This window comes from Oncorhynchus kisutch, linkage group LG15 (assembly GCF_002021735.2).
Source record: "Oncorhynchus kisutch isolate 150728-3 linkage group LG15, Okis_V2, whole genome shotgun sequence".
In the NCBI taxonomy this organism is placed as follows: Eukaryota; Metazoa; Chordata; class Actinopteri; order Salmoniformes; family Salmonidae; genus Oncorhynchus; species Oncorhynchus kisutch.
This window is the reverse complement of record NC_034188.2, coordinates 30,360,350-30,372,374: the sequence shown is the minus strand read 5'-3', so window position 1 is coordinate 30,372,374 and position 12,025 is coordinate 30,360,350. Positions and strand designations below refer to the sequence as shown.

General features: G+C 41.5%; 1 protein-coding gene across 5 annotated transcripts in view; it reads left to right on the top strand.

Moving 5' to 3' along the window:
* LOC109905137 (fibroblast growth factor 13) overlaps positions 1 to 12,025 on the top strand; it is a 181,541-nt gene that overhangs the window by 542 nt on the left and 168,974 nt on the right. For 2 of the 5 annotated variants that reach the window (XM_031790073.1, XM_020502344.2), the window contains exons 1-2: positions 1,482 to 2,029; positions 2,324 to 2,492. In XM_031790073.1, the coding sequence (XP_031645933.1) occupies positions 2,444 to 2,492 (49 nt within the window). In that variant the 5' untranslated portion in view covers positions 1,482 to 2,029; positions 2,324 to 2,443. Of the gene's footprint in view, positions 1 to 723; positions 966 to 1,481; positions 2,030 to 2,323; positions 2,493 to 12,025 lie in introns of those variants that run through there. The other 3 variants (XM_031790072.1, XM_031790074.1, XM_020502342.2) reach the window with 3 other exon arrangements.

Sequence of the window (12,025 nt, the reverse complement as noted above, 5' to 3'; positions counted from 1 at the left end):
AACAAAATGTAACTTTTAAATTACGAAGGCCTAATTACAGCCTAAATATTTTGGCAGGTAGACTGTATCGTGATTACAGCTACAGGTAGTAAGGCTACATTTTTGCAAAAGGTTTTATAAACCCCAATGAGATAATCATAAATGAGGTGTTGTTGAGTTTTTTGCTAATCTTAAACATTAAAAACAAGGAACAGTCTAATAAACTCAATTTATACAGTATCAGTACATGTAATCTTTGTTATGAAATCAAACAGCCACATTACCATGGCTTTTGGCTTTGTGTTGAAGTTTTTGCGCTGCGTAATTGGCCCAGTGACAGGAATGTGAGGGTTGACGACTGTGTACATACACCAACCATAACAAACATGTATTTCCATAATTCCGTTAGTTAGTCCACTGTCTTGAGAATATATATATATATCGTTCCGTTGCCTGGGGTCTTTGTACCAACTTTTGTGTTGCGTAAAATATGTGCTTCCGGAAGTTGTTTGTGTAGGCTTATTTGTCTACTATTTATTTGTATTGATTATGATTGTAAAAACAAATTCGTTGCACCTGCTGCTATATGATTGATCAAATTAATCAACGACCAACGAGACAACTAAAGGTAATTAGAACTTCACAGGACTCAAGCATGTTTATGCGAATCTATGTGCAACCAATTATAATTATGCGTGCATTGGCATCTCTCCTAAAACTATTTCTCTCAGATATCGTCATGTACACTAGGCCTATTGGCTAATGTTCGCCTTCCCCTGTGTTTCTGTCAGCGCAGCAAAACGTAAAGGTTTTTAAAGGCAACAATTTTGAAATGGAATAACCTATTGAAGCAATATCTGTAACTTTGGGTGAATGTTTACGCATTCACTTCATTTACGCATTCACTTCAGACATATTGTGTGGGCAAGTGCTCTGACATTCGTTGTCGATTCAACAGTTTCTGCTTCGCCATCTCGCGTATCAAGGTGAGTTATTTATTTTAGTGGCTTTGAGACTTGCTCCACTTTCCGTGGACTCCTACTTATGGGCAATATGCTTGCTTGGACTACTTTTGACTAGACATCTAATACTGTAAGTTATCAGCTTAATTGGCTGGTCTGTGACAATGTATGTCAACGACATTTTACATGAAGAGCGTCTGTTGCGGGCTGTTGTTTCGGTAATTGGCACTTGTGCATAAAATTCTAGCCTAAATAACATAATGTTTCGCCAAAGCTTATTTACTTTCTTCGTCGCTGAATTGTTTCTAATGTTATACATGATTCCAATAGCATGTGGCTAACCATAATATCATGTAATGTATTTAAATCGTGAAAGTTGGTTAGGCTCTGTGTAGGCTAAAAAACAACGCGCTTATTTTGGCTACTGGTTTCCTTCAGACAATTTTATAAGTAAACACTAGCATACAACAAGCAAACAATTTAATAGATGGTTATTGTCAATGCTGTTTAATCTGCCGCCCGGCCGCTCTTCTTGAAACTACAGTAGGCTACTTGACGCCTCCAACGCGCGCGTTTAGTGCAACCGTGGATCGAAAGCGGACTTTAAACAATTGATGTCCATGCCCTAAATGCATTGCTTTTATAAAACGCATAGAGCTAAAGTTAACATAATCGACGGTGCATGTGTGTTAGGGATGGAATACAGCGCTACTTTGTGGATCCTGTTGATCTGTGTGCTATTTGCCCGCGTGTTAGATGCCTTAGAAGAGCTCGTGTTGAATAGAATAGTCACTACAGGCTTCTAGAAAGCCAGGTTTCGTCGGTTGTAGTGGATGAAATTTGCGGATACTCGATGTGTAGACGATTGCTCATTAGAGGTAATCTTAATTTGATGCCCTTTCCGTTTGTCTCTGACGTCGACTGACACGCGCTTTGAAGCCTTGCATTTATTTTCGTAGTTTTTTGGTCAGTTCCTTTGTCACAGCCGACGAGGTGGTTATTTTCGCATGCAGCATAGCGGTATTCGGTTGGAAGCGTTTTTCTTTATCAATGTGCATTGATGTAGCAGAAAACGTGGAGGAGATAAGGTAAGAAAATATAGTATTCAAATGATTGAAACGCTTTTACGATGGTAATGGTCCAGGGATACAACGGCGTTTCTTTTCCAATTTTCCAGATGCGCTTTTGTTAACTCAATTGTGTAGGCTATGTGATTTAGAATGAATCAATAACTGGATACATCCATTGATAGCCTGCGCCAAACATGGAATCATAATAGCATCACAGGTTTGCTTTGTTTGTAGTCCTCTCTTGATAAAATATGTTTCATCAAAATGGAATCTTAAAAATACTAATTGCCCTGTTTTCTAATTGTCTAACAGAACCCTTATCTCAGCACCTGGTACCTTTGGAAAGGATTTAATTGAAGAAACGGTCTGCAAGCGATTGAAAGTATTTCCATTCTTGTCTAAATCGGGAATTACACGTCCAAACTGGGATCTATGAGCGGAAAAGTGGCGAAGCCAAAAGAAGATAAGGATGCTTCCAAAGGTAAGAGGCAAGCCTTGCAATGCACAGATTGCTGCCCCTAAATCACTGGTTTAAAGCGACCGTGCGCTCATTCATCTCCCACACATCCTCTGCTCGCCCTTTGAGATTTCGGAAAACAATAGTTAGGCCAGCTACTGAATGGCGCGTCATAACACCATAGATGTGTCTAGCTGGTCTCGTTTTAGACCCGACCTGTAGCCATCTACAATTAGCACATGTTATAACCTAATTATTACGCACATACTGTATACTATTTCTTGGTTTCATTATTTAAACCATTTCTGCAAATAATAATAAATTCATATAAAACCAAAAACCACAACAAAAATAAAACAGTGTAGGTCATTACAATAAGCATTGGTCAACCTACATGAAGAATGGTCGTTCTGTCGCTTTAACGTGATGGCAGTGAACAACAATGTCACTGGCATCCAGTTGAAATGTCCCCCTGTTTTTTCTTGCACCTTTTACGCGGGTTTGCATTTGCCAAGATTTCAACATCACATCCTAATCATACACAGGGGTGTTCCATGCCAAGTGATGACGTGAGCAGACCATTTGTTTTGGAAGCTCGTGCGCTAATGACTTATGCAGAGGCCATTTGTCACGCAATGTCTCTAGAAAAGCATCGGTTCGTCGGGATGTAAACTGGCGAACCATTGCCATGGAGACAAAGGGGAGGCAGGGTTGCCAGAGAAACCTCTGGGAGATAAATCTGTGCGCGCTCTACATCGAGGTTGTGTGCGACATTTCTCCCTATGGCACGCACAGGCTTTTATCCCTTTGTTTTGATTGATTGCGTATTTTGTCAATTGAGGCAATCAATGGCAAGGCAACCTATCAAAACAGAATCTATGTAACAGCTGGAAACTGACAAAGAGGCAGTCAATGTGGAGTCATATCCAATTACAAAATAATTTATTCAGGATTAGTCTGCTTTATATTAGTAGGCTATTTTGAATCTATCAATACATAGCCTTTGCTTCCATTGAAATGAATATTTGTTTTGATTATCTGCATATTAAAATTGTATTATGATTAAAGCAAATATTATATTTGAATTATAACAACGACCTTCCCTGGTTGTCATGTTTCCTTCTTTATTTGGTAAATACTGGGCTATTCAACCGAAACAGATATACATTTCAATCTGTTGACATCACATATTGTTGGTTTCAATGCATGTATAATAGACTATATTCCAAACATGTTATTCTGTGACATTTCTCCAGCTCCAGAGCATGGATCTTTTTTCTTTGTCCTCAAATTATTTTGTTCCTTTTTTTGTTCCAAGCATTGCTTTATTACTTGCCGGGGTAAATTGGACTTGCAGGCTAATGCAGTTGACTTGTGCATGCTGTCACTCATTGAGATGTTTTCACCTCAAGTTACCACTTCAGACGCCTAGGTCTGTGTTGAATCCCATTATACATCAGAGGTGGTTAGATTAATTCAGGTTTTAATTAAATTAATTTTAGTTTAGCCTCAGACACTAACCAGCACTTAGAGGATGAGTGAACGATCTACTAGGCATACGGCACTAGGTTTTAGAGATGTCAATAGTTGCCCATATGGTAGAGGTGTCAATAGTTGCCCATATGGTAGAGGTGTCAATAGTTGCCCATGTGGTAGAGGTGTCAATAGTTGCCCATGTGGTAGAGGTGTCAATAGTTGCCCATGTGGTAGAGGTGTCAATAGTTGCCCATGTGGTAGAATATCAATAGTTGCCCATGTGGTAGAGGTGTCAATAGTTGCCCATGTGGTAGAGGTGTCAATAGTTGCCCACGTGGTTGAGATGTCAATAGTTGCCCATATGGTTGAGATGTCAATAGTTGCCCATATGGTTGAGATGTTAATAGTTGCCCATGTGGTTGAGATGTCAATAGTTGCCCACGTGGTTGAGGTGTCAATAGTTGCCCGCGTGGTTGAGGTGTCAATAGTTGCCCGCGTGGTTGAGGTGTCAATAGTTGCCCGCGTGGTTGAGGTGTCAATAGTTGCCCGCGTGGTAGAGGTGTCAATAGTTGCCCACGTGGTAGAGGTGTCAATAGTTGCCCACGTGGTAGAGGTGTCAATAGTTGCCCACGTGGTAGAGGTGTCAATAGTTGCCCACGTGGTAGAGGTGTCAATAGTTGCCCACGTGGTAGAGGTGTCAATAGTTGCCCACGTGGTAGAGGTGTCAATAGTTGCCCACGTGGTAGAGGTGTCAATAGTTTCCCACGTGGTAGAGGTGTCAATAGTTGCCCACGTGGTAGAGGTGTCAATAGTTGCCCACGTGGTAGAGGTGTCAATAGTTGCCCACGTGGTAGAGGTGTCAATAGTTGCCCACGTGGTAGAGGTGTCAATAGTTGCCCACGTGGTAGAGGTGTCAATAGTTGCCCACGTGGTAGAGGTGTCAATAGTTGCCCACGTGGTAGAGGTGTCAATAGTTGCCCACGTGGTAGAGGTGTCAATAGTTGCCCACGTGGTAGAGGTGTCAATAGTTGCTCATATGACCATCGCATTTTATTAACTGTCTTTGGAGTTAAGCTTTGGATCAATTCCACTGCTCTTTTTAAGAACAATATGGGATTGAAGGAAGGGATTTAAACCCTGGAAATAATGAAATGAAGTTCCAGCCTTAGATTAATCCCTATGCTTGCGTAACAGTGGGACAACATGTTAGCACATGTCCCCAAAAGCTTTGACTCTTGGTGTTTCTTAAGGGCTCGATTCAATCCGCAGCGTTTAAGAACTGTGTTATTGTGTGACTGAAATGTAAAAGTCATTCACGATTCAGCCCACATATGCAATGTTTACCGTGAATGCGGTGTCTGAGAATGCGGGAACATTGCATTTCAATCGCGCAGATCTTCAACACTACGGATTAAATCGAGCCCCCATGAAAGAAATGATATCCATTCTCTGTGCGTTGGCTCACTCAGTGAAAGGCCATCCTTCACCTCTTCATATGATTGGAGCACATCCTGTTCTAGCACATGTGATTACAGAACGGCAGTGAGCGAACAGTCTCAGGCAGGGAGACCGGGATACAGACGCCTTCCAGTATCAAGGCAGGCAAATGATTTTGTGTTAGCCTCCACACGCCCTGGTGAGCCTGAATTGGTGCGTCATGACATAGCCGCTATATCCCGGCCTTAAACATAGCATCCCAGAGCCTGGGAAATCAACTACCTTTGACCCTCTTTTCTGGTCTTCTGACAGTCTCCTGGGATTGAATGTGTTGTGGGTTTGGGAATAGCCTAATACAGCAAAAAGCCCAAGTTCCAATTCATAATGGACAATGAAAGTTGTATTCTTCTCCATAAAACACTCATAAAAGTGTAACAGTACTTTCTCTCTCCCAGACTTCTTTGGGGCCTGCATTTTTATAGACAGACCTCTTGGGTTGTGTTTTTCAGAGTCAGACAGTGGATTCATGCCTGCCTCTGGAACGGCCTATCCATGCCGCCATATTAATTCAGCCGAACAGCCCCATTGGCCAATCAATAAATATCCAGAGGAATGGGAGTTTGGAGTCACTGCTTTATGAATCACAAAGGAGCCAGCTCTTCCCTGCACTACTGTGACACCTGCGCTAAACTCTGGCTAAACAACACACTGCCTACAGTATCATTACCGTCTTTTGATCTAGTAGCTGGCTGGCTCTCTCGGAAGCCCACTTTAAATAGGATGGCGTCGATTCCAGGAAAAGACAATGGAGGAGATTAGAATAGTGCCTAAAGGGTCTTGTCGTCTTTTACACCAAATCACCATGATGGGGTTATGTTATTAACTCAACACTGCGTTTGGGGAATGTCATGGAGCTAAATCATCAACCAGGCACTGAGAAGTGATCCTTTAGTACAGTATACAGTGGGGCAAAAAAGTATTTAGTCAGCCACCAATTGTGCAAGTTCTCCCACTTAAAAAGATGAGAGAGGCCTGTAATTTTCATCATAGGTACACTTCAACTATGACAGACAAAATGAAGAAAGAAAATCCAGAAAATGACATTGTAGGATTTTTAATGAATGGTGGAAAATAAGTATTTGGTCACCTACAAACAAGCAAGATTTCTGGCTCTCACAGACCTGTAACTTCTTCTTTAAGAGGCTCCTCTGTCCTCCACTTGTTACCTGTATTAATGGCACCTGTTTGAACTTGTTATCAGTACAAAAGACACCTGTCCACAACCTCAAACAGTCACACTCCAAACTCCACTATGGCCAAGTCCAAAGAGCTGTCAAAGGACACCAGAAACAAAATTGTAGACCTGCACCAGGCTGGGAAGACTGAATCTGCAATAGGTAAGCAGCTTGGTTTGAAGAAATCTACTGTGGGAGCAATTATTAGGAAATGGAAGACATACAAGACCAATGATAATCTCCCTCGATCTGGGGCTCCACGCAAGATCTCACTCCGTAGGGTCAAAATGATCACAAGAACGGTGAGCAAAAATCCCAGAACCACACGGGGGACCTAGTGAATGACCTGCAGAGAGCTGGGACCAAAGTAACAAAGCCTACCATTAGTAACACACTACGCCGCCAGGGACTCAAATCCTGCAGTGCCAGACGTGTCCCCCTGCTTAAGCCAGTACATGTCCAGGCCCGTCTGAAGTTTGCTAGAGAGCATTTGGATGATCCAGAAGAAGATTGGGAGAATGTCATATGGTCAGATTAAACCAAAATATAACTTTTTGGTAAAAACTCAACTCGTCGTGTTTGGAGGACAAAGAATGCTGAGTTGCATCCAAAGAACACCATACCTACTGTGAAGCATGGGGGTGAAAACATCATGCTTTGGGGCTGTTTTTCTGCAAAGGGACCAGGACGACTGATCCGTGTAAAGGAAAGAATGAATGGGGCCATGTGTCGTGAGATTTTGAGTGAAAACCTCCTTCCATCAGCAAGGGCATTGAAGATGAAATGTGGCTGGGTCTTTCAGCATGACAATGATCCCAAACACACCGCCCGGGCAACGAAGGAGTGGCTTTGTAAGAAGCTTTTCAAGGCCCTGGAGTGGCCTAGCCAGTCTCCAGATCTCAACCCCATAGAACATCTTTGGAGGGAGTTGAAAGTCTGTGTTGCCCAGCAACAGCCCCAAATCATCCCTGCTCTAGAGGAGATCTGCATGGAGGAATGGGCCAAAATACCAGCAACAGTGTGTGAAAACCTTGTGAAGATTTACAGAAAACGTTTGACCTCTGTCATTGCCAACAAAGGGTATATAACAAAGTATTGAGACATTTTTGTTATTGACCAAATACTTATTTTCCACCATAATTTGCAAATAAATTCATTTAAAAATGGGAGAACTTGCACAATTGGTGGCTGACTAAATACTTTTTTTGCCCCACTGTATGTACAGTATAGCATTTTATCAAAATACTAAAATAGCCTTGATCTTACAGTCACCTAAGTTATTGGCACTGTTGATAAAGATGAGCAAAAATAATAATACAAATGCTGAGCTGTATGCTTAGAGAAGTGCTCTGAGACAGAGATTTTGTTTAAGAAGTAATAAACATTTTTTTAAACGACTTGCATCAAAGTCAAACACATTTCATTAAACATTTCATAAAAAATAAAATAAATTAAATGCATCAAATGAGGATGATTTCTGTATTTAAAAAGTTGCATATCTTGAAAACTTGATTGATGACAAGCAAAACCTTTTAGCACTATGTCAGCAATGGACTAATGAAACAAATACCAAAAGATTGTTTTTGGGTGGAATTTTCCTTTGAATGAACTGTATTGTGGCCCTGCATGGCTTCTTGGTTCACTTGGGTATAAAAACCAGGTAACACACATGTTAAAACCACACAATAGGGAAAGGCAAAAAACGAAAAGAGACAAATGGATGTTGACCTTCATAAATCCAACAATGGGCACAGACAAATTTGCCCAAAATATAATGTACCATTTACTGCTATTAGGGGAATAATGGAGTTTAAAACCATGGGAGAAGTGATAAACTTGCTTGAAAAGGATGCATCCAAAGGCCACAGTTGGAGAATTACAGAACTTGCTCGCATCTTGGGATCCCCAAGTCTCCAAATATACAATTGGACGCAACCTCTATGCCAATAGGCTCCTCGGAAGGGTTGGCAGAAACAAATACTTTATTTAGAGCAACCAACAAATGTAAACACACTTGGATTGAAAACGGGTGTTATTGTCTAATGAGTCAAAATAGATCTCTTTGGCCCTGCAAATCAGTGGTGAGTTTGGGGTAGAAAGAAGGATGCATGTGCAGAAAATAACCTGGCTGTTTTGCTTCCACTGGTCCTGGGGGCCTTGTTAAGGTCAACATCATCATGAACTTGACCAAGTGCCAGGACATTTTAGAGAAAAAACTGGTTGCCAGGATGTTGAAACTTGGCTGCAAGTGAATCTTCCAACAATACAATGACCCCAAGCACACATCAAAATCCACAAAGAAATGGTTATTTGACCACAAAATCAATATTTTGCAATGGCCATCTGTCTTCGGATTCGAACCCCATTGAAAACCTGTGGTTTGAATTGAAGAGGGCAGTCCATAAGAGCAGATCTAAGGATATTGAGGAACTTGAAATGTTCTGTATGGAGGAAGGGTCTAGGATTCCTCCCAATGTGTTCTCCCATCTCATAAAAAATGTAAGGCAAAAAGTTGAAGTCGGAAGTTTACATACACTTTAGCCAAATACATTCAACCTCAGTTTTTCACAATTCCTGACATTTAATCCTAGTAAAAAGTCTTAGGTCAGCTAGGATCACCACTTTATTTTAAGAATGTGAAATGTCAGTATAATAGTAGAGAGTGATTTATTTCAGCTTTTATTTCTTTCATCACATTCCCAGTGGGTCAGAAGTTACATACACTCAATTAGTATTTGGTAGCATTGCCTTTAAATGGTTTAACTTGGGTCAAATGTTTCAGGTATCCTTCCACAAGCTTCCCACAATAAGTTGGGTGAATTTTGGCCCATTCCTCCTGACAGAGCTGGTGTAACTGAGTCAGGTTTATAGGCCTCCTTGCTCGCACACACTTTTTCAGTTCTGCCCAAAAATGTTCTATGGGATTTAGGTCAGGGCTTTATGATGGCCACTCCAATACCTTGACTTTGTTGTCCTTAAGCCAACTATTTTGTGAAGTGCACCAAAGGACCTGCAGCAAAGGACCCCCACAACATGATGCTGCCAACCCTGTGCTTCTTCCTTGCTGAATGTCCTTTCAGGTTATGTCTATCGAACTCGTTTTACTGTGGATATAGATACTTTTGTACTTTTTTCCTCCAGGATCTTCACAAGGTCCTTTACTATTGTTCTGGGATTGATTTGCACTTTTCGCCCCAAAGTACGTTCATCTCTAGCAGACAGAACGCATCTCTTTCCTGAGCGGTATGGCGGCTGCGTGGTCCCATGGTGTTTATACTTGCGTACTATTGTTTGTACAGATGAACGTGGTACCTTCAGGCGTTTGGAAATTGCTCCCAAGGATGAACCAGACTTGTGGAGGCCTACATTTGTTTTCTGAGGTCTTGGCTGATTTCTTTAGATTTTCCCATGATGTCAAGCAAAGAGGCACTGAGTTTGAAGCTAGGCCTTGCAATACATCCACAGGTACACCTCCAATTGACTCAAATTAGCCTATCAGAAGCTTCTATAGCCATGACATAATTTCTGGAATTTTCCAAGCTGTTTAAAGGCACAGTCAGCTTAGTGTATGTAAAGTTCTGACCCACTGCAATTGTGATACAGAGAAATAATCTGTCTGGAAACAATTGCTGGAGAAATGACTTGTCATGCACAAAGTAGATGTCCTAACCGACTTACCAAATCTATATTTTGTTCACCTGAAATTTGTGGCGTGGTTGAAAAACAAGTTTTAATGTGTATGTAAACTTCCGACTTCAACTGTATATTACTTGTTAAACAAAGTCTCTTTCCCTGAGGAATTGTATTAGTATAAACTCATTTTATTTGTAAGAAAATGTAGCATACTATATAGCTCGGTATTTGTATTATTTGTTTTATACCGTCTTTTTCCCGCATCCCCTTTATCAAGGGTGCCCATCATTTTGGAGATGACTGTTTATCACTCACTCCTAAAGTACTGTACTTCTTTACCGTGCAACCGTTAAAGAAAAGTAGAGATTGTAAAGTTGCACACCTACTAATTCAAGGGTTTTCATTCATTTTTTTACAATTTTCTACATTGTAGAATAATAGTGAAGACATAACAACTATGAAATAACACATGGAATCATGTAGTAACCAAAAAAGTGTTAAAGAACATTTTAGGTTCTTCATAGTAGCCACCCTTTGCCTAGATTGCACACTCTTGATTTTCTCTCAACCAGTTTCATGAGGAATGCTTTTCCTACAATCTTGAAGGAGTTCCCACATATGCTGAGCACTTGTTGGCTGCTTTTCCTTCACTCAGTGGTCCAACTCATCCCAAACCATCTCAATCAGGTTGAGACCAGGTCATCTGATGCAACACAATCACTCTCCTTTTTGGTCAAATAGCCCTTACACAGCTTGGAGGTGTGTTTTGGGTCATTGTCCTGTTGAAAAACAAATGATATTCCCACTAATTGCAAACCAGATGGGATGGTGTATCGCTGCAGAATTCTGTGGTAGCCATGCTGGCTAAGTCTGCCTTAAATTCTAAATAAATCACTGACAGCGTCACCAGCAAAGCACCATCACACCTCCTCTTCCACCTCCATGCTTCACAGTGAGAACCACACATGCAGAGATAATCCGTTCACCTACTCTGCGTCTCACAAAGACACAGCGGTTGGAAACAAAAATCTCACATTTGGACACATCAGACCAAGGGACAGATTTCCACTGGTCTAATGTCCATTGCTCGTGTTTTGTGTCCAAGCAAGTCTCTTCTTATTATTGGTGTCCTTTAGTAGAGGTTTCTTTGCAGCAATTCGACCATGAAGACCTGATTCACGCAGTCTCCTCTGAGCAGTTGATGTTGAGATGTGTCTATTACTTGAACTCTGTGAAGCATTTATTTTGGCTGCAATCTGAGATGCAGTTAACTCTAATGAACTCTGCAGCAGAGGTAACTCTGGGTCTTCCCTTCCTGTGGTGGTCCTTATGAGAGCCAGTTTCATCATAGCCCTTGCTGATTTTTGTGACTGCACTTGAAGAAAAGTTCTTGACATTTTCCATAATGATGGACTGACATTTTGAGCTACTCTTGCCAAAGTATGGACTTGGTCTTTTATCAAATAGGACTGTCTTCTGTATACTACCCCTACCATGTCACAACACAACTGATTGTCTCAAAGCTAAGCTAAGGATCCTGGGACTAAACACCTCCCTCTGCAACTGGATCCTGGACTTCCTGACGGGCAGCCCCCAGGTGGTGAGGGTAGGTAGCAACACATCTGCCACGCTGATCCTCAACACTGGAGCTCCACAGGGATGTGTGCTCAGTCCCCTCCTGTACTCCATGTTCACCCACGAATGCACGGTCAGGCACGACTCCAACACCATCATTAAGTTTGCAGACGACACAACAGTGTTAGGCCTGATCAGACA